Below are 24,238 nucleotides of genomic sequence, written 5' to 3'. Positions count from 1 at the left end.
ACACACAGAATCACTGCACCTCCCCCCTGGTCTTGTTACCATCTTTTCCAGAATTTCCTCTCACCCCCTCTCCCTGCCACACTCTCCCAGCCAGGTGTTGTTGTTGTTTTTGTTGAGTAACCCCAGTCTCTTTGGTTGAACAGACCCATCAACCGCAGGAAGGCAAATGCCCCTGTGGGCCCATCCCATGAAATGAACCGATGTCTCCCTGTGGTGGACAGTGCCTCACCACAGCAAGACAAAGGGAAGAACATGATGTTTAGGTTCTTGGATTAGCTCGTCATTTGCGTCTCTCCACCCAGTTAACAGGCGCACCATAATAGGCTCCACGGTATTGTAAATGGTTTCTTGGGTTACAGGAAACCATTAGGTTTGTCACCCAGTGCCGTGCCAGCTGAAGTGATAAGATCAATGATATGTGTGACAGGGAGGATGAGAAAAACAGGAAAAGAGGAAAGAAAATACAGAAATAGGACGATAAACGTAAAGGAAGAAGCAGACAGCACTACAATAAAGGAATGGATGACAGTCGCCACCACCTGCTTGACTGGTATATAAAGGTCATATTCGAAGTGGCTGGGGAAAATTCGTAAGACGTCTTCCTTATTAATTCATTCTGCACATTATATCTCGGTATCCCCTTCCTTGTTACTATTATATTTCGTTATTAAAACGTTATTCCCGTAAATAACATACGAGAGAAAGTTAATGGTAATCATGCAAAATAAATCGCTGTGTAAGATGTGCCACGAAACCTACCACATCACTAGAATATGTCGTTAAATCTCAGGGTACACGGACAGTTTGGCTAGACGACACCGCCTTTGTTGACTGCACGGCAACCTAAGTCTATGGTAACCAAGCAGTGTGTATTGATGTAAAATTATGCTGGTCAGTAAGATTTCTCAAGACCTCATTGCCATACTGTTAGTCTCCCTGTTGCCATCAGACTGGAGGAGTGCTCACAGGCTTTATATTATCACTAATCCCTTCAGTCCGATGAAGTATCAGTAAGTTTGTATTTGCTACCTCCAGGCGACATCATTCAGCTTACACGAACTGGAAAGGTTTGATACAGCACTGGTTAATTCCTTAATACAAACGTTGTCTCCTAATTTGTATAAATTTGTATGAGGTAGGAAGAAAAAGAATGAATACTCAGGCTGAATGGATTAAACTGAGTTTTTCTAGTGTGTGACTCAACAGTGCCATGTGGTCTCATGAAGCTTGTTTACAAAGCAGTGACATGCAGATGCTTGTACAATTGCAGAAATAAATGTCGATTAATTTCATTATGATAAATACTGGGATTGTGAGCAATGACATTCAATAACCTGTGATGGATCGCACAATATTATTCTCAGAGAAATGTGTGTTTGATCATTTTTCAGTAAAAAAAAAAAAGGAAAAAAACAGTGATATTACTGTCCGCCAATGCACATAATAACTACAGTACCAAAAGAAAAACTATACTACTCAAGAAGGAGCATTGAGTACTGACTGACAGTACTGTGCAGCAAGTGGAGGGCACTGAGCACTGTGTGACTGAGCTTATAATAAATGAGAGATGAAAGCACTGGGTACTGACAGAGAAAATTGTTCAGTGAGATGGCAGAGCACGCACTACAGATAATGGTTTATATTTAAAGGGTAATGTTTGCTGTGAACCAATTACTGCCTGTCACTTCAGGCGGCGGGAGCGGCATTGGGCGTGCATGCTGTCAGGTGCTGGCCAGGGAGGGCGCCCGACTGGTGGTCACAGATATCAACCTTCAGGCGGCCAAACACACCCTCACCCTCCTGCCCGGTGAGTCACTCTCTTGCCCGGTGAGTCACTCTCCTGCATGGAGAATCACTTTCCTGCCTGATGAGTCACACTTCTGCCTGATGAGTCACTCTTCCGCCTGACGAGTCACACTCCTGCCTGATGAGTCACTCTCCTGCCTGATGAGTCATTCTCCTGCCTGGTGAGTCATTCTCCTGCCTGATGGGTCACTCTCCTGCCTGGTGAGTCACTCTCATGCCTAATGAGTCACTCTCTTGCCTGGTGAGTCACACTCCTGCCTGATGAGTCACTGTCCTGCCTGATGAGTCACTCTCCTGCCTAATGAGTCACTCTCTTGCCTGGTGAGTCACACTCCTGCCTGATGAGTCACTGTCCTGCCCAGTGAGTCACTGTCCTGCCTGATGAGTCACTCTCCTGCCTGGTGGGTCACTCTCCTGTCTGATGAGTCACTCTCTTGCCTGGTGAGTCACACTCGTGCCTGATGAGTCACTCTCCTGCCTGGTGACTCACTCTCTTGTCTAATGAGTCACTCTCCTGCCTGGTGAGTCAATCCTGCCTGGTGAGTCACACTCCTGCCTGATGAGTCATTCTCGTCTCTGATGAGTTACTCTCCTGCCTGGTGAGTCACACTCCTGCCTGATGAGTCATTCTCGTCTCTGATGAGTTTCTCTCCTGCCTTGTGAGTCACACTCCTGCCTGATGAGTCACTCTCCTGCCTGATGAGTTACTCTCCTGCCAGGTGAGTCATTCTCCTGCCTGGTGAGTCACACTACTGCCTGGTGAGTCGCTCTCCTGCCTGATGAGTCACTCTCATGTCCATTGCATCACAGACTAGCCAGAGGTAAAGGTATTGTTGCATGATGCGCCATTGTGTTCAGTGTATCACTAAGGAAAAAATGGTCAACTTAAGTAAAAGTCTGCTGACATTCTCTCTCTCTCTCTCTCTCTCTCTATTAATCAATCAGTCTACCTGTCTATCCAAATATATATATATATATATATATATATATATATATATATATATATATATATATATATATATATATATATATAGAGAGAGAGAGAGAGAGAGAGAGAGAGAGAGAGAGAGAGAGAGAGAGAGAGTAAATAAAACTGTCGGCGGGAGGCAGATACAATTACGTATCGAGTATTGTGGAGTGGTCGTGTCTGAACTTCCCAGGGACTGGAACACAATTTTTGAATGATTCATATCACTCAGCTGTGAACACATTATGTTAACCCACCCCTTACCCCGTTCTCACTCTCTCTCTCTCTCTCTCTCTCTCTCCTCATGAAATTAACAATATGAGTCTGGCCATCCTCTTGGAGTGCATGGATTTAAATGCAGTGTCAACACTTGATCGAATCTCATGTTTGCTTGGTTTATTACGGTACCATTAGTTTTAGGGTTTATGAAAGTGACATTGCCAAGAAAAAGAATATGATTTGTTCAACCAAGGGGGATGAAACTATACTGAGTTTCCAACGAATTATGGGTTAAATGTAGTATATCATCCCTGGAGGAGTTCCCAGTCTAGTACCTGCAGGTATAGAGCAATATGGTACTTTTGATGAGGAGAGGTGCAAGGGATTCTGGTGCATTAGAAGAATGCAATCGTCATTGAGTACAGATGAGTACAAAGGAAAATGCCTGAAGAGGGAGCTACATAGAACTGTGATGTGCTGGGGGAAGAACTGTCGTTCTTGAGTAGGGAGAACTATGCGTGGAGAACATATTGTTGAGATAATCCTTTACAGGGTATCACATTAGGCAATTGGTTGAAGTTTGTTTAGCCCATTTCTGGTCGACACATAAATTTACATCCTCCCCAGTTTGTCACCCGTTGGTCAAGCTGTACATTTACGTTCCCTTTATTTTGTGTAAGGTTGGTCAAGATGTAAATTTACGACTCCTTTATTTTCTCTAAGGGTGTCAAGTGTAAATTTATATTCTCCCTACTCCGTCCCCTGTTAGACAAGATGTCAATTTGCCTCATTAAGTATTCGGAAATTGGTTTATAACAAGTAGATGAAAGTACCATGTTTGAGGTTCTCAGGCATCAGGCCACATTAATTGGAAGTTAATGCACCCCTCCATATGTCTCTCTACTTCCCTGCTCTTCCCAATCTCTCTCTCTCTCTCTCTCTCTCTCTCTCTCTCCATCATGTCTTGTCAGAATTAAGCTCTCCTGACAAACTTTAATTAATACAAGGTTCTCACCTTACAACGCCACTTCACTTTCTTTAAGGTCTCTCTGACAATAACATGATTATAAATATCAGTTTACTTACCTTATTGCCTCCTGAAGTGGCATAAGATGACAGTTATTCAGCACCAGTAAAGTAGTTTGTTACTTTTATGGATGATCTTTAACCCGTCACGTCCCGACCACTTTCGCACCTCTTACACCCCCCAGTCCTGCCCATTTTTGGATTTTTTTTTTTTTGGCTAAAACCTCTGCTTTTGGTGAGAAACATCGATAATTCATAGAGAAATCACTCACCTGAGGTTTAAAATACTCGATACAGGTAGGAGTACCTCCTTACCTTACTTGGTTTTCTATCAGGCTGGCTGCAAAGAAAACGAGTTCTATGGGAGGATAACTGTTCCACACCACTCATAAATGGTATTTATTTATTTATTTGGTACGAATTTATATGTAGTATGAGAGTATATTGGTTTTCAAACAGTAATATAGGCATTATAAGCATTGTTTCACTCACTAACTCATCACCATTCCTGACCTTCTTTTGCCACATTACCTGATCATCATTTCTGACTGTTTCTTCCTTTAATGCTATGTAAACTTTATCCTCCACATTGTCATCAATTGAGGAATCACTCTGGCCCTGAATGTCTTTATTGGCCAGGTCACTGGTAACAGGTGAATTGCTGAGACAATGGCGAGCAGGGGAGGGGGAGGTTATGTGGTGTAAGGCATTGTCCCTGCTTGGCATCTTGTAGAGGAATAGAGGAAGGTGTCCCGAATATACGTACGAAAAATCATGAGCAATAATTGAAAATTTTGCAAATTAGGGACCTTGCAATTGCAAAACATACCAGTACATCGACGGGACTGGCAAATGCAAAATGTTGCAACGTACCCATACGTCGACAGGACGTCTTGGGTTAAATGTCGTCCATAGTTCCTTCACCCTAACTTGGACCAGATTTTCCACCTTTTACAACTTTTTTTTTATGTAGCTCAGTGGCAGTTAAAGACAATCCCGCATCTCCATGTGCTTTCCACAGAAATTCCTCGTGACTAGCATCATATTCTGCTGTTCATTAACAGTATTGTTACAGGTCAGCATCCAAAACGGACAGTGACAATTTTAGGTCAAGTTAGAGTAAAAAGAGTATAATTTTCCCAGCAATATCTCTTTTTTCTAACTCATGGGTAGAGATGCCAAAGACTAATTTAAATGAAAGTTCATTAAATAATCACATTCTTAGACATAGGAATGTTATTGTTTTTATTTGTGCTAGTTTGACAAATAAAGCTGTTACATCCTATCTTATACAGTTAGCCCCACATCCCATATCATGAAGTACTTCATAATATTCCATGATACGGGTTGCCAGGTCATCTAATTCTTAAAATTAATGCATTCCAACTCACAGAATTAAGTATATAACAGTAGTAATTCAACCCTCAAATTTGTATGAAATAATTTACAGAACGATTATAGTCTTATAACCAACAGTAGGCCTACAGTGTTAGGTGCAGTAGCATTTAACCCGAGGCATCCCATCGATGTATGGGGACATCGCAACATTTTGTCACAGTTAGACCCGTCGATGTACTGGTACGTCGCGCAATTGCAAGGTTCATAATTTGCACAATTTTCAATTTTGGCACGTGATTTTTGGTACGTATACACGGGACACCTTCTTCTATTCCTCTACAAGATGCCAGGCAGGGACAATGCCTTATCCCGCATGACCTCCCCCACCCCCACACGCCATTGTCTCGGCAATTCACCTGTTACCTGTGACCTGGCCAATAAAGACATTCAGGGCCAGAGTGATTCCCCAATCGATGACATTGTGGAGGACAAAGTTTACATAGCATTAGAGGAAGAAACTGCCAGAAATGATGATCAGGTAATGTCATCAAAAAAGGTCAGGTATGTTGATGTGTTAGTGAGTGAAACAATACTTATATTGCATATATTACTGTTTGAAAACCAATTTACTCTCGCAGTACATATAAATTCGTACCAAATAAATAAATAAATACCGTCTATGAGTGGTGTGGAATATTACCCTCCCATAGAACTCGTTTTCTTTGGAGCCAGCCTGATAGAAAACACAGTAAGGTAAGGAGGTACTGCTACCTGTATCGAGTATTTTAAATCTCAGGTGAGCGATTTCTCTATGAATTTTCGATGTTTCTCACCAAAAGCGGAGGTTTGAGCCAAATTTTTTTTTTTTCCAAAATTGGTCGGGACTGGGGGGAGTCAGTGGTGGAAAATCGGTCGGGACGTGACGGGTGAAGTTTATGGGTTCGTTAGACAATCGGTTGTTCGTCACAAATCAACAACTGTTTCTCAGATTTTACAAGCACTGGAAATAAGTCTTAATCTGTGATGCGTCCGCTGCACATACAACAGCAATATTATACTCAACTAAAAAAAAAAAAAAAAAAAAAATAAAAATCACAGGCCTGTTCATTGCCTCAAACAATACATGCAGTATTGATAGATGGAGAATAAAACAAATTGCATTGCATTGTTATTTATATTGTATATTTGTATCTACGAATATTATTCCCATCCACGGCTTTTAGTACAATTGTGGAATTATTCTGCATGAAACCAGATAGCTTTCTCCTTTTTCCCCAGCATACGCAAAGTGTGCATTGATGGTGTTCTTGTATAACGATTATTTGTCTGCTAACAATTTCTTTTGCATTTGTAGGTTTTGAGATACTGACAAACGAAGGTTAACATACCAATCTTTTCTTCCATCTGGAGTCCAGGAATATCCAAATATGACGAAAGGGAATGCAGGAGGAGAAAAAACCTGAAAGATTTTTTTTTTTTTTCAGATGATAAACTGGAGAAGGAAAAACAAATCAGTTTAAAAAAATAGTTCATACACCAAATTTCACATTTTCTCCATTCATAAAAAATCTGTAACAGTTAGACTTGAACAGCTGTTGGTTGAAGTTTGTCGGGGAACTGTTCTGGAAGAGCGAGTTTCAAAGAGATGCAGATCGGGGAAAAATAGGCTTCTGATTGGCAGAAGTTCTGCAGTATGGCAGTGTGACAGTCCAGTCATGAACGTTATCAAATGCCTGTGTAGCATGGGGGAAACTGTGGAGATGTGGCACAATGGCTGCAACTTCGTCCGAGCATTTGCCATAAAAGTATCTGTAAAATAATGTAAGGGAGGGCAACATTCCTTCTTACTCATAGGGTGAGGTAGTTCATTTGAAATTGCAGGGCTATTAATAATTCCCACAGCTTTGTTCTGAATATTGTCCAGTTGCTTTAGGGCAACCTCTGCACATCCATTCCACAAGGGTTAGAAATAGAGAGCGAACATGACTCTTGGAAATTATACAGTCGCTAACTGCTCGTCAATGAAGCAGCTACGGAGTCTGAAAAATAATCCAAGTTTCTCTGAAGTGGTTTTAGCAAGAGATTTTGTCTCTTAGTAAACTGTATCTATTTCGTTTTCCCAGCTGTTACCTTGTCTCCAGTCAGTGATTTTAAGTCTTGGTTTATGGAGATTGCTGCACTGAGCTGCGAGTTAGAGGTATTTTATTTTGTGAATGGATGTTTAAGTGTAAAGGAACTGTGACGTCTTGAATCATCTGCATATGAGTGAAAGTGATTATGGGTGATAGATAAGAGATCATCAACATGAATTAAGAATAGGGTTGGTGCCAGGACTGATCCTTGTGACACGCCAACATTAATCAAGTGGAAATTAGAATATGCATCATATACTTTTACTTTCATCTTTCTATCGCTAAGATATGAGGAACTGAGTGAAACAAAAGATGATAGGCCATAGCAGGGGAGTTTGAACAGTAGGGATCAGTGCCACACTCTGCCAAAAGCTTTAGAAATATCAATGGCTACTCTATGGTTTTCTCCTTGTTGGTCAATTGATTGATGAATGGTATGAGTCAAGAGAATATGGATATGAACACTGGATCATTCGTAGCAAAAACTGTAGTCTCTGTCGCTAATTAAGTTGTTGGATTCAAAATGTTGAACAATGTGCTTTTTAACTACAATTTGAAATACTACAGTCTCAAATACTTTACAGAGTAGACATGTCATAGTTACTGATTATTAAACAGAGGGGTCAGAGGAACTTCCTTTCTTTGGAACTGGGTGGAAATTGGCTCTTTCCACGAAGTAGAGAATGAAAATGTACATAGGCATCGTCTGAATGATTTAGTTAGAGCAGGGGCAAGTTCTGAGGAACACGTTTTCGAAATGATCGGAGGAGTTCCACCTGGACCTGGAGCTTTGTTCAGTGGTAAACTGTCTAGGATGGATTTTATGTATCTAGACCATCTTAAGTGGAGAATTTTCGGGAGAGTCAAGTTCTGGTACAGGGACGTTCCAACTGACTTCCTCTACCGCAGTATTTCTGGCAAATGTACTAGCAAGGATGCTCTCTTTTCAACATGGGTCATTTATATTTGTTCCATCTGAAGATTTTTATTGGGGGAATGGGTGATGAGTTGTTAAAGTTATTATTGAAAGAACTGAGAGATGACCAGAATATTCTGTTGTCATGAGGTTTGTTTAATAGTTTGGATTCTTGGTTGTGAAGAAAGTTTGATTTAGAGAGAGTTCTTACTACTTTTCCATGGTTTTTAGCAATTTTAAATTTACTGAGGGATTCAGATGTTTCATTTTAAGTTAAGCTAATATGCTAAGGACTTTTGGGTTGCTGCTTAGGTACAATTGCTCTCAAACTATTTTGTGGAGTCCGATCTTTTAGTAAATTGTTTGGATATGAACAATTCCATACCAGCTTGTATTCAGTCATTAATGTGGGATTGGGAAGAATTGATGTCAGTGGAGAAGAAGGACTGCCTTCGAATATCAGCAAGAAAATTTCTAAATCCACCCCAGTCTGCCCCATCAAAGTGCCATCGGGTCAAGCTGACTGGTTCAAAATGGGGAGGTTTAGGGCAACTGCTTAATAAAGCTTTGGTGAAATTGTGGTTGGAGGATTCAAGTGGCAACATTACCTCTACTCTGTTTTGATCTGGTTGTTTGCGAGGACTAGATCCAAGAGTTAGGTGCTATGGTCGGGATTATCTGGGATTCTAGTTACCTCACCTGGATGGTGTCCGCTAGATATTGTTTTTGGTCGAGTTTCTTTGTTTGTTTGTTAGCAACATTACATGAAACTTTCAGGGTATGTGGCCACTGGTCCCAAAAGAAAGTGATTAAATTTTGGAGGTAATCGAGTGACTCTGAAAGGCCAAATCAAGGTCAGGATTTTCAGATGATTATAACTTGAAACTGGTTGAAGATAGAGATATTTACTATTTGGAACATACAGGAACTCATGATGTGGAATTTCATTTGGCACCAAGATATTTCACCTTGAATGACAATGAAGGGTCAAACTCAAGGTCACGGATATTCAGGGGACTATAACTCGAAACTGTTTGAAGAAACATATTGACTATTATCAACATAAAGGAAATCCCATATGGGTTTTTAAATTGGTACCTTGACCTTTGACCATAAGTGACCTTGAAAGATGAAAGTCAAGGTCACGCATATTAAGGGGGCTATAACTCGAAACTCGTTGAAGACAGATATTTACTTTTACCAAGATATAGGAAGTCTCGTATGGGGTTTCATTTGGTGGCATGGCCTTTGACCCTGAATGACCTTGAAAGGCCAAACACAAAATCACACATTTTCAGAGGGCTTAACTTGAAAACATTTTCACCATTACCTTTGAATTTTAATGTGCACTGATGCTAAATGGCAGAAACGAGAAATAAAATAACGAGGCAATAAAATAACTGCTGTCGGATGAGGTTTGCTGTGCCTGGCACAACTAGCTGACTGTTTTACCGATTGTTTGAGATTAATCGATTTTACAAACAGCTCGCATTCTAGACCAGTATCGTCAATCCAGGCAGAATGCAATAACTATTCTACATTATGGACGTTTAAATCACCCGAAACGGTAATTTCAGTGGTAAGGGTGAGGTTAAGGTATGTTTCCTGTGCGGATAAGAAGTCCTGTACTCTGGGTCTTGAGGAAGCATTGAGGAAATGATAAATATTACAGATATACATACGAAAAATCAAATGGCTGCTGTACAACCCTGGAATATGCAACCTTCATCTGCAACCACCCTGCACTTAATCATCTATTATTGGAAAATAAATCATTGGGTCATAGTACAAGAGTGTTGGCAGAGGTATGAAACACCAGAACTAATTTTTACATACGGTGTGAATAGGAAAACTGACAGAAGTTTTGCAACAAAATATATATATATATATATATATATATATATATATATATATATATATATATATATATATATATATATATATATATATATATATATATATATATATATATATATATATAGTATACTGTTATGGTGACGATTTGTTTTTGCTAGCTTTTATCTCCCCCCGTCCTAATCATACTCGGGCTATACAAGGTAAATGATGGAAGATGAAGAGCGATGCAATTACCTTCGTCTGTGAATGGTTCAACAAATGTGAAAATGAAAAAAAAAAAGGAAGATCACAAACTGCCGGTAGATGAGTAAAAGTCCGTCACTGTATATTTTACACACACACACACACACACACACACACACACACACACACACACACACACACTCGCTGGTGCAGTGGTAACGTTCTCGCTTGCCAACTTGTGGATGGGAGTTCGCACCTCGCTCAGGTTGCGAAAAGTTTCACTGACGAAGTGTGTGGTTACTGTCCCCCTTGAGCAAGGGGATGGGTGTGTGCGTGTGTGAAGGTCACAGCCTTACCCTTAGATCGGACTATATGAGCTCTCAGCTCCCTTCCAGGAGGGTAAAAGCTGACGATCACGACCATCAAGTGATCCTGACCGATCTGGTGAATTACACACACATACACACACACACACATGTATATATACATATATATATATATATATATATATATATATATATATATATATATATATATATATATATATATATATATATATATATATATGGAGCCTCTGTGGTACAGTGGTAGAATGTGCGTTTCGTACACGGGTGAACCAGGGTTCGCGCCCCGCCAGGGTGATAAACTTTGGAAGTCTTCACCCGGCCACGTACTACATTGGCGGACACAAGGGGTGCTGTGGCTGAACCAGTGTCGCTTACTATAAAGTATGCTTGTACCCAGTCAGATTGAACGGGCCGATTACACTTGGATCACAGAACACACACACACATCCAAAGCCACTACAACACTGCAATATCACTTACAAGCACTTCTCACCCTACATAAAATCTCAACTAGACCTAAGCCACTTGGTAGAGATACATTGGCTGTATCGTCGCGACTTCGGTCGGGATAGGCCGGTCCTGCAGTGGATATTCAAACGGCTGATGATGATATATATATATATATATATATATATATATATAGATATATATATAGCTATATGTAGATATAATGTCTGTGTGGTGCTAAGGCTGCAGTGCGTGTGGATGGTAAACTGAGTGAATTTTTCTCTTTGATGGCTGAGTTGAAACAGGGATGTGTCATGTCTCCATGTTTGTTCAATCTGTACGTGGATGGGGAAATAAAAGAGATACAAAGTAGGGCAGTGGATGTTGGAGTGGCCCTAGTGAGAGAGGGTAGTGTTTGGAAACTCCCTATACTGTTGTTTGCAGATGATACTGTGTTGTTAAGTGAAGACGAAGGGCAGCTGCAAGGCTTGGTGGATGAGTTTGGGAGAGTGTGTAAGAAACAGAATCTAAAGGTGAATGTAGGGAAGAGTAAAGTGATGGTCTTTGGGAGAGGTGATGTCAGTGAATGTAGAGTGAGGTTGGATAGCGAGGAAATGGAAAATATGAGCACGTTTAAGTTCTTAGGGAGTGTGATGTGATGTTGGAGGGTGAAGTGCTTGAAAGGATACAACAAGGAAGAAAGGTTGCTGGTTCCTTGAAAGCAGTGATAAGAAACAGTGAAGTGAGCATGGAAATGAAAAAAGTTACTACATGACAGTATTGTGATACCAACTCTAATGTATGGAAGTGAAACTTGGACGTTGCTGGAAGGACACAAGTCAAGCGTGAGAGCAGTGGAAATGAGTTATTTCAGAGGAGCCTGAGCCTGTGGAGTCACATTGAGAATCAGGCTGACAAATGAGGATATAAAGGAGCGTTGTGGTGTGGATGTGGATGTGATAGGAAGCGTTAGGAGGAACACACTAAGGTGGTTTGGCCATGTGGAGAGGATGGAGGGCGAGAGACTGACGAGGAGACTGTATGTGAGTGAGGTGGAGGAGGGAAGAGGGAGGGGGAGGCCGACGATGAGATGGAGGGATGGAATGGAGAAGTATATGAGAGAGGGGTGTGTGAGTTGGGAGCAGGGTAGTAAAATGGCGGGGGACAGGGCAACGTGGAGGCGGTTTGTTTGTGGCCACCCCGTACGGGATTAAGGCGTCTGGCAATATATATATATACATAAATATATATATATATATATATATATATATATATATATATATATATATATATATATATAGGAGCAGCAGCAGCCGTAACTAGTCCACTGCTGAACAAAGGCCTCCCCTAACCTTTTCCACGAATTCCTTGACTGAGCCAATCTTTGCCAAGTTTTCCCTGCAAATTTCTATATCTCATCTCGCTATCTCCTGTCTGGCCTTTTTCTGCAACGCTTACAGTCTCTTGGTGTCCAGTCAGTCAGTCTCTTGCTACATCGGTTATCGCTTATTCTTGCTATATGGCTTGCCCACCTCCATTTCTGATCTTTTATAACTTCTATAATATCTTTGACTTTAGTCTGTTCTCCCACCCAAGTTGATCTTTTCCTGTCTCTTAAAGATATTCCCAACACTGGCAGCATGCCAAATCTCTTAATAATTGTACTGAATGCTATGGATGGGAAGACCAAGTACTAATGGACAAACATTAAGTTAAATGAAATGCTTTTGTTTCATCCTCCTTCTACAAATTATATATGGCAGGTGTTGTTTGGTGCACTGAACAGGTTGGCACGTTTATTTTGCTTATTCGGCTTTTTTTTTTTTTTTTTTCAGTGAGTGTATTGAAAACCCAGGAATGCTGTTTCTACCTCAGGAGTGCTGAAAATGAGTGGATAATTCTCTCTCTCTCTCTCTCTCTCTCTCTCTCTCTCTCTCTCTCTCTCTCTCTCTCTCATAATTCCCCAAGGAATGTGGCTCAGGCTGCTTAATCTGCAGCTCAGTCAGAATATAAAAATAACATCTCACAAGTGGTGAAGCACGCTCATTTCTGCTTTCTTTGGTGTTGGCATGTCCACACTTCTACTTGAAAGGCCGGATGATACACTCACTTACTGGCCGAAGGAGAAGATTGGCATTTGTCAAATATATTTGACAATAAGCAATCTAATGACACTCTTATCGTGCCCCAATCTTGCAGTTCTGAGGTAAAATATTCTAATTTGGTTTTAGGTCCATACAGGTGACATCCATTTAACTTCCTAATTGGATTCAAATGTCAACATTAAGTACCTCACAACACCAACATATTTTCTGGCTTGACGCTACACAAAACATTTCTATTAATTGCCATTTGCACATGAGAACTGTCTGGTTGGCGGAATTTTGGTGTTATTGTTTACAAAACATGTTTAAATATATCCCAGACGTGAGAGACAGGAGGAGTGTGGAGGATGCCATGAAGTCAAGCCAGGACTTGTGTGGCGCCCCGCCCTCACTGCTAGTCAACTGTGCCGGCGTGAGCATTTTCTCATCCATATTAAAGCCTGATGATGACCACTGGCAGAAACATTCTGATGTCACCCTGACGGTCAGTTCCAAGTTCTGACAATCGTTTCAGTGAATAATAGTATGTGACATTAAAACAGACAGAATATGGTCAAATTATAATGAAATTAGTACTGATACTCAGGCAACAGAGAATCTACTATTATTATTATCCAGTACTCCACAGGGAATTATCTTAGTAACCTAGGCATTTGTAACATCACTGCTGGAAAATGAGAGAGATTCCAAGGGTGCAATAGTGAATATTTCAAGTATTTTGGCGAAAACTGGAAGAGACGGTATGAGTGGCTATACTGCCAGCAAAGGAGGAATTCTTTCAAGACGTGTGCTGCGGAATTGGCGGGGTAGCTAAACCATACTCGTATTGGCATGCATACAATCATGGCTTCTATGTATTGTACAGTATTTGCTTTAATGTTGGTAATTATTTTCCTCATATAAAAACAACGATATTTTGTACTAAGATTCATCCACAATGAAGTGGAAGTTTCTGAAACTCCTTACCATTTCAGCAAAGCCATTCGTGTAAACTGTGTGCTACCTGGATTGATTGACACACCAATGGCACCGGTCCAAAGTAAGGAGAAACTTGAGAAATCCAAGCAGCTCATACCTTTGGGTAGAAGTGGCTGCCCTGAAGGTTAGTGGTGGCAGTGAGTTGGTTGGTTGGGCGATGTTGTCTCTCTACTTCCCTGCTCTTCCCAATCTCTCTCTCTCTCTCTCTCTCTCTCTCTCTCTCTCTCTCCATCATGTCTTGTCAGAATTAAGCTCTCCTGACAAACTGTAATTAATACAAGGTTCTCACCTTACAACGCCACTTCACTTTCTTTAAGGTCTCTCTGACAATAACATGATTATAAATATCAGTTTACTTACCTTATTGCCTCCTGAAGTGGAATAAGATGACAGTTATTCAGCACCAGTAAAGTAGTTTGTTACTTTTATGGGTGATCTTTAACCTGTCACGTCCCGACCACTTTCGCACCTCTTACACCCCCCAGTCCTGACCATTTTTTTATTTTTTTTTTTTTGGCTAAAACCTCTGCTTTTGGTGAGAAACATCGATAATTCATAGAGAAATCGCTCACCTGAGGTCTAAAATACTCGATACAGGTAGGAGTACCTCCTTACCTTACTGGGTTTTCTATCAGGCTGGCTGCAAAGAAAACGAGTTCTATGGGAGGATAACTATTCCACACCACTCATAAATGGTATTTATTTATTTATTTGGTACGAATATATATGTAGTATGAGAGTATATTGGTTTTCAAACAGTAATATAGGCATTATAAGCATTGTTTCACTCACTAACTCATCACCATTCCTGACCTTCTTTTGTCACATTACCTGATCATCATTTCTGACTGTTTCTTCCTCTAATGCTATGTAAACTTTGTCCTCCACATTGTCATCGATTGAGGAATCACTCTGGCCCTGAATGTCTTTATTGGCCAGGTCACTGGTAACAGGTGAATTGCTGAGACAATGGCGTGTGGGGGGGGAGGGAGGTTAGGTGGTGTAAAGCAATGTCCCTGCTTGGCATCTTGTAGAGGAATAGAGGAAGGTGTCCCGAATATACGTACGAAAAATCATGAGCAGAAATTGAAAATTTTACAAATTAGGGACCTTGCAATTGCAAAACATACCAGTACATCGACGGGACTGGCAAATGCAAAAGGTACCCATACGGCGACGGGACGTCTTGGGTTAAATGTCCTCCATAGTTCCTTCACCCTAACTTGGACCAGATTTTCCACCTTTTACAACTTTTTTTTTTATGTAGCTCAGTGGCAGTTAAAGACAGTCCTGTGTCTCCATGTGCTTTCCACAGAAATTCCTCGTGACTAGCATCATATTCTGCTGTTCATTAACAGTATTGTTACAGCTCAGCATCCAAAACGGACGGTGACAATTTTAGGCCAAGTTAGAGTAAAAGAGTATAATTTTCCCAGCAATATCTCTTTTTTCTAACTCATGGGTAGAGATGCCAAAGACTAATTTAAATGAAAGTTCATTAAATAATCACATTCTTAGACATAGGAATGTTATTGTTTTTATTTGTGCTAGTTTGACAAATAAAGTAAAGCTGTTACATCCTATCTTATACAGTTAGCCCCACATCCCATATCATGAAGTACTTCATAATATTCCATGATACGGGTTGCCAGGTCATCTAGTTCTTAAAATTAATGCATTCCAACGCACAGCATTAAGTATATAACAGTAGTAATTCAACCCTCAAATTTGTATGAAATAATTTACAGAACATTTATAGTCTTATAACCAACAGTAGGCGTACAGTGTTAGGTGCAGTAGCATTTAACCTGAGGCATCCCATCGATGTATGGCTACATCGCAACATTTTGTCACAGTTAGACCCGTCGATGTACTGGTACGTCGCACAATTGCAAGGTTCATAATTTGCACAATTTTCAATTTTGGCACATGATTTTTGGTATGTATACACGGGACACCTTCCTCTATTCCTCTACAAGATGCCAGGCAGGGACAATGCCTTATCCCGCATGACCTCCCCCCCCCCGCACGCCATTGTCTCGGCAATTCACCTGTTACCTGTGACCTGGCCAATAAAGACATTCAGGGCCAGAGTGATTCCCCAATCGATGACATTGTGGAGGACAAAGTTTACATAGCATTAGAGGAAGAAACTGCCAGAAATGATGATCAGGTAATGTCATCAAAAAAGGTCAGGTATGTTGATGTGTTAGTGAGAGAAACAATGCTTATATTGCATATATTACTGTTTGAAAACCAATATACTCTCGCACTACATATAAATTCGTACCAAATAAATAAATAAATACCGTCTATGAGTGGTGTGGAATAGTTACCCTCCCATAGAACTCGTTTTCTTTGGAGCCAACCTGATAGAAAACACAATAAGGTAAGGAGGTACTGCTACCTGTATCGAGTATTTTAAATCTCAGGTGAGCGATTTCTCTATGAATTTTCGATGTTTCTCACCAAAAGGGGAGGTTTGAGCCAATTTTTTTTTTTTTTCCAAAATTGGTCGGGACTGGGGGGAGTCAGTGGTGGAAAATCGGTCGGGACGTGATGGGTGAAGTTTATGGGTTCGTTAGACATTCGGTTGTTCGTCACAAATCAACAACTGTTTCTCAGATTTTACAAGCACTGGAAATAAGTCTTAATCTGTGATGCGTCTGCTGCACATACAACAGCAATATTATACTCGACTAAAAAAAAAAATAAAAATAAAATTAACATCACAGGCCTGTTCATTGCCTCAAACAATACATGCAGTATTGATAGATGGAGAATAAAACAAATTGCATTGCATTGTTATTTATATTGTATATTTGTATCTATTATTCCCATCCATAGATTTTAGTACAACTGTGGAATTATTCTGCATGACACCAGATAGCTTTCTCCTTTTTCCCCAGCGTACGCAAAGTGTGCATTGATGGTGTTCTTGTATAACGATTATTTGTCTGCTAACAATTTCTTTTGCATTTGTAGCTTTTGAGATACTGACAAACGAAGGTTAACATACCAATCTTTTCTTCCATCTGGAGTCCAGGAAGATCCAAATATGACGAAAGGGAATGCAGGAGGAGAAAAAACCTGAAGATTTTTTTTTCAGATGATAAACTGGAGAAGGAAAAACAAATCAGTTTAAAAAAATAGTTCATACACCAAATTTCACATTTTCTCCATTCATAAAAAATCTGTAACAGTTAGACTTGAACAGCTGTTGGTTGAAGTTTGTCAGGGAACTGTTCTGGAAGAGCGAGTTTCAAAGAGATGCAGATCGGGGAAAAATAAGCTTCTGATTGGCAGAAGTTCTGCAGTATGGCAGTGTGGCAGTCCAGTCATGAACGTTATCAAATGCCTGTGTAGCATGGGGGAAACTGTGGAGATGTGGCGCAATGGCTGCAACTTCGTCCGAGCATTTGCCATAAAAGTATCTGTAAAATAATGCAAGGGAGGGCAACATTCTTTCTTACTCATAGGGTGAGGTAGTTCATTTGCAATTGCAGAGATATTAATAATTCCCACAGCTTTGTTCTGAATATTGTCCAGTTGCTTCAGGGCAACTTCTGCACATCCATTCCACAAGGGTTAGCACTAGAGAGCGAACATGACTCTTGGAAATTATACAGTCGCTAACTGCTCGTCAGTGAAGCAGTTACGGAGTCTGAATAATAATCCAAGTTTCTCTGAAGTGGTTTTAGCAAGAGATTTTGTCTCTTAGTAAACCGTATCTATTTCGTTTTCCCAGGTGTTACCTTGTCTCCAGTCAGTGATTTTAAGTCTTGGTTTATGGAGATTGCTGCACTGAGCTGCGAGTTAGAGGTATTTTTATTTTGTGAATGGATGTTTAAGTGTAAAGGAACTGTGACGTCTTGAATCATCTGCATATGAGTGAAAGTGATTATGGGTGATAGATAAGAGATCATCAACATGAATTAAGAATAGGGTTGGTGCCAGGACTGATCCTTGTGACACGCCAACATTAATCAAGCGGAAATTAGAATATGCATCATATACTTTTACTTTTATCTTTCTATCGCTAAGATATGAGGAACTGAGTGAAACAAAAGATGATAGGCCATAGCAGGGGAGTTTGGACAGTAGGGATCAGTGCCATACTCTGCCAAAAGCTTTAGAAATATCAATGGCTAATCTATGGTTTTCTCCTTGTTGGTCAATTGATTGATGAATGGTATGAGTCTAGAGAATATGGATATGAACACTGGATCATTCGTAGCAAAAACTGTAGTCTCTGTCGCTAATTAAGTTGTTGGATTCAAAATGTTCAACAATGTGCTTTTTAACTACAATTTGAAATACTACAGTCTCAAATAATTTACAGAGTAGACATGTCATAGTTACTGATTATTAAACAGAGGAGTCAGAGGAACTTCCTTTCTTTGGAACTGGGTGGAAATTGGCTCTTTCCACGAAGTAGAGGAGAATGAAAATGTACATAGGCATCGTCTGAATGATTTAGTTAGAGCAGGGGCAAGTTCTGAGGAACACGTTTTCGAAATGATCGGAGGAGTTCCACCTGGACCTGGAGCTTTGTTAAGTGGTAGACTGTCTAGGATGGATTTTATGTATCTAGACCATCTTAAGTGGAGAATTTTCGGGAGAGTCAAGTTCTGGTGCAGGGACGTTTCCAACTGACTTCCTCTACCGCAGTATTTCTGGCAAATGTACTAGCAAGGATGCTCTCTTTTCAACATGGGTCATTTATATTTGTTCCATCTGAAGATTTTTATTGGGGGAATGGGTGATGAGTTGTTAAAGTTATTATTGAAAGAACTGAGAGATGACCAGAATATTCTGTTGTCATGAGGTTTGTTTAATAGTTTGGATTCTTGGTTGTGAAGAAAGTTTGATTTAGAGAGAGTTCTTACTACTTTTCCATGGTTTTTAGCAATTTTAAATTTACTGAGGGATTCAGATGTTTCATTTTAAGTTAAGCTAATATGCTAAGGACTTTTGGGTTGCTGCTTAGGTACAATTGCTCTCAAACTATTTTGTGGAGTCCGATCTTTTAGTAAACTGTTTGGATATGAACAATTCCATACCAGCTTGTATTCAGTCATTAATGTGGGATTGGGAAGAATTGATGTCAGTGGAGAAGAAGGACTGCCTTCGAATATCAGCAAGAAAATTTCTAAATCCACCCCAGTCTGCCCCATCAAAGTGCCATCGGGTCAAGCTGACTGGTTCAAAATGGGGAGGTTTAGGGCAACTGCTTAATAAAGCTTTGGTGAAATTGTGGTTGGAGGATTCAAGTGGCAACATTACCTCTACTCTGTTTTGATCTGGTTGTTTGCGAGGACTAGATCCAAGAGTTAGGTGCTATGGTCGGGATTATCTGGTATTCTAGTTACCTCACCTGGATGGAGTCCGCTAGATATTGTTTTTGGTCGAGTTTCTTTGTTTGTTTGTTAGCAACATTACATGAAACTTTCAGGGTATGCGGCCACTGGTCCCAAAAGAAAGTGATTAAATTTTGGAGGTAATCGAGTGACTTCGAAAGGCCAAATCAAGGTCACGGATTTGCAGATGATTATAACTTGAAATTGTTGAAGATAGAGATATTTACTATTAGGAACATACAGGAACTCATGATGTGGAATTTCATATGGCACCAAGATATTTCATCTTGAATGACAATGAAGGGTCAAACTCAAGGTCACGGATATTCAGGGGACTATAACTCGAAACTGTTTGAAGAAAGATATTGACTATTATCAACATAAAGGAAATCCCATATGGGTTTTTAAATTGGTACCTTGACCTTTGACCATAAGTGACCTTGAAAGATGAAAGTCAAGGTCACGCATATTAAGGGGGCTATAACTCGAAACTCGTTGAAGACAGATATTTACTTTTACCAAGATATAGGAAGTCTCGTATGGGGTTTCATTTGGTGGCATGACCTTTGACCCTGAATGACCTTGAAAGGCCAAACACAAAATCACACATTTTCAGAGGGCTTAACTTGAAAACATTTTCACCATTACCTTTGAATTTTAATGTGCACTGATGCTAAATGGCAGAAACGAGAAATAAAATAACGAGGCAATAAAATAACTGCTGTCGGATGAGGTTTCCTGTGCCTGGCACAACTAGCTGACTGTTTTACCGATTGTTTTGAGATTAATCGATTTTATAAACAGCTCGCATTCTAGACCAGTATCGTCAATCCAGGCAGAATGCAATAACTATTCTACATTATGGACGTTTAAATCACCCAAAACGGTAATTTCAGTGGTAAGGGTGAGGCTAAGGTATGTCTCCTGTGCGGATAAGAAGTCCTGTACTCTGGGTCTTGATGAAGCATTGAGGAAATGATAAATATTACAGATATACATACGAAAAATCAAATGGCTGCTGTACAACCCTGGAATATGCAACCTTCATCTGCAACCACCCTGCACTTAATCATCTATTATTGGAAAATAAATCATTGGGTCATAGTACAAGAGTGTTGCCAGAGGTATGAAACACCAGAACTAATTTTTACATGCGGTGTGAATATGAAAACTGACAGAAGTTTTGCAACAATATATATATATATATATATATATATATATATATATATATATATATATATATATATATATATATATATATATATATATTATACTGTTATGGTGACGGTTTTGCTAGCTTTTATCTCTCCCCGTCCTAATCATACTCGAGCTATACAAGGCAAATGATGGAAGATGAAGAGCGATGCAATTACCTTCGTCTGTGAATGGTTCAACAAATGTGAAAATGAAAAAAAAAAAAAAAAAAGGTAAGATCACAAACTGCCGGTAGATGAGTAAAAGTCCGTCACTGTATATTTTACACACACACACACACACACACACACACACACACACACACACACACACACACACACACACACACTCGCTGGCGCAGTGGTAACGTTCCCGCTTGCCAACTTGTGGATGGGAGTTCGCACCTCGCTCAGGTTGCGAAAAGTTTCACTGACGAAGTGTGTGGTAACTGTCCCCCTTGAGCAAGGGGATGGGTGTGTGCGTGTGTGAAGGTCACAGCCTTACCCTTAGATCGGACTATATGAGCTCTCAGCTCCCTTCCAGGAGGGTAAAAGCTGACGATCACGACCATCAAGTGATCCTGACCGACCTGGTGAATTACACACACACACACACACACACACACACACACACACACACACACATATATATATATATATATATATATATATATATATATATATATATATGGAGCCTCTGTGGTACAGTGGTAGAATGTGTGTTTCGTACACGGGCAGGAACCAGGGTTCGCGCCCCGCCAGGGATAATAAACTTTGGAAGTCTTCACCCGGCCATCGTACTACATTGGCGGACACAAGGGTGCTGTGGCTGAATCAGTGTCGCTTACTATAAAGTATGCTTGTACCCAGTCAGACTGCGCGGGCCGATTACACTTGGATCACAAGAACACACACACACATCCAAAGCCACTACAACACTGCAATAACACTTACAAGCACTTCTCACCCCTACATAAAATCTCTACTAGACCTAAGCCACTTGGTAGAGATACATTGGCTGTATCGTCGCGACTTCGGTCAGGATAGGCCGGTCCTGCAGTGGATATTCAAACGGCTGATGATATATATATATATATATATATATATATATATGATGTCTGTGTGGTGCTAAGGCTACAGTGCGTGTGGATGGTAAACTGAGTAGAATTTTTCTCTTTGATGGCTGAGTTGAAACAGGGATGTGTCATGTCTCCATGTTTGTTCAATCTGTACGTGGATGGGGAAATAAAAGAGATACAAAGTAGGGCAGTGGATGTTGGAGTGGCCCTAGTGAGAGAGGGTAGATGTTTGGAAACTCCCTATACTGTTGTTTGCAGATGATACTGTGTTGTTAAGTGAAGACGAAGGGCAGCTGCAAGGGACTTGGTGGATGAGTTTGGGAGAGTGTGTAAGAAACAGAATCTAAAGGTGAATGTAGGGAAGAGTAAAGTGATGGTCTTTGGGAGAGGTGATGTCAGTGAATGTAGAGAGTGAGGTTGGATAGCAAAGAGGAAATGGAAAATATGAGCACGTTTAAGTTCTTAGGGGAGTGTGATGTGATGTTGGAGGGTGAAGTGCTTGAAAGGATACAACAAGGAAGAAAGGTTGCTGGTTCCTTGAAAGCAGTGATAAGAAACAGTGAAGTGAGCACTGTGGAAATGAAAAAAGTTACTACATGACAGTATTGTGATACCAACTCTAATGTATGGAAGTGGAAGCTTGGACTTTGTTGGAAGGACACAAGTCAAGAGTGAGAGCAGTGGAAATGAGTTATTTCAGAGGAGCCTGTGGAGTCACATTGAGAATCAGGCTGACAAATGAGGATATAAAGGAGCGTTGTGGTGTGGATGTGGATGTGATAGGAAGCGTTAGGAGGAACACACTAAGGTGGTTTGGCCATGTGGAGAGGATGGAGGGTGAGAGACTGACGAGGAGACTGTATGTAAGTGAGGTGGAGGAGGGAAGAGGGAGGGGAGGCCGACGATGAGATGGAGGGATGGAATGGAGAAGTATATAGAGAGAGGGGGGTGTGAAGTTGGAAGCGAGGGGTAGTAAAATGGCGGGGACAGGGCAACGTGGAGGCGAGGTTTGTTTGTGGCTACCCCGTACGGGATTAAGGCGTCTGGCAAAATATATATATATATATATATATATATATATATATATATATATATATATATATATATATATATATATATATATATATATATATGTATATGTATATATATATATATATATATATATATATGTATATATATATATATATATATATATATATATATATATATATATATATCAGCAGCAGCAGCAGCAGCAGCCGTCAACTAGTCCACTGCTGAACAAAGGCCTCCCTAACCTTTTCCACGAATTCCTTGACCTGAGCCAATCTTTGCCAAGTTTTCCTTGTAAATTTCTCTATCTCATCTCGCCATCTCACTGTCTGGCAGCTTTTCTGCAACGCTTACGGTCTCTTGGTGTCCAGTCAGTCAGTCTCTTGCTACATCAGTTTGCTTCAGCTTATTCTTGCTATATGGCTTGCCCACCTCCATTTCTGGTCTTTTATAACTTCTATAATATCTTTGACTTTAGGCTGTTCTCCCACGCAAGTTGATCTTTTCCTGTCTCTTAAAGATATTCCCAACACTGGCAGCATGCCAAATCTCTTAATAATTGCATTGCTGAATGCCTATGGATGGGAAGACCAAGTACTAGTAGACAAACATAAGTTAAATGAAATGCTTTTGTTTCATCCTCCTTCTACAAATTATATATGGCACGTAAGTACCTTGGTGCACTGAACAAGGTTGGCACGTTTATTTTGCTTATTCGGCTTTTTTTTTTTTTTTTTCGGTGAGTGTATTGAAAACTTAGGAATGCTGTTTCTACCTCAGGAGTGCTGAAAATGAGTGGATAATTCTTCTCTCTCTCTCTCTCATAATTCCCCAAGGAATGTGGCTCAGGCTGCTTAATCTGCAGCTCGTCAGAATATAAAAATAACATCTCACAAGTGGTGAAGCACGCTCATTTCTGCTTTCTTTGGTGTTGGCATATCCGCACTTCTACTTGAAAGACCGGATGATACACTCACTTACTGGCCGAAGGAGGAGATCAGCATTTGTTAAATGTATTTGACAATAAGCAATCTAATGACACTCTTATCGTGCCCTAATCTTGCAGTTCTGGGGTAAAATATTCTAATTTGGTTTTAGGTCCATACAGGTGACATCCATTTAACTTCCTAATTGGATTCAAATGTCAGCATTACAAGTACCTCACAACACCAACGCATATTTTCTGGCTTGTACTACACAAAATATTTCTATTAAGTGCCATTTGCACATGAGAACTGTTTGGTTGGCGGAAT

General features: G+C 40.3%; 1 protein-coding gene across 1 annotated transcript in view; it reads left to right on the top strand.

Annotated features, from left to right (window-relative positions):
* Positions 1–1,653: 1,653 nt before the first annotated feature.
* Positions 1,654–24,238, top strand: part of LOC145394526 ((3R)-3-hydroxyacyl-CoA dehydrogenase-like) — a 147,020-nt gene continuing 124,435 nt past the window's right edge. The window contains exons 1-3 of the mRNA XM_080268365.1: positions 1,654–1,807; positions 13,664–13,838; positions 14,318–14,445. Coding sequence (XP_080124491.1) covers positions 1,654–1,807; positions 13,664–13,838; positions 14,318–14,445 — 457 coding nt within the window. The remainder of the gene's footprint in view (positions 1,808–13,663; positions 13,839–14,317; positions 14,446–24,238) is intronic.

Source organism: Coenobita brevimanus, chromosome 27 (genome assembly GCF_032717465.1).
Source record: "Coenobita brevimanus isolate Jiangsu-jjx chromosome 27, ASM3271746v2, whole genome shotgun sequence".
In the NCBI taxonomy this organism is placed as follows: domain Eukaryota; kingdom Metazoa; phylum Arthropoda; class Malacostraca; order Decapoda; family Coenobitidae; genus Coenobita; species Coenobita brevimanus.
Note: the sequence above shows the minus strand (reverse complement) of the source record. Positions and strands in the feature narration are given on the sequence as shown.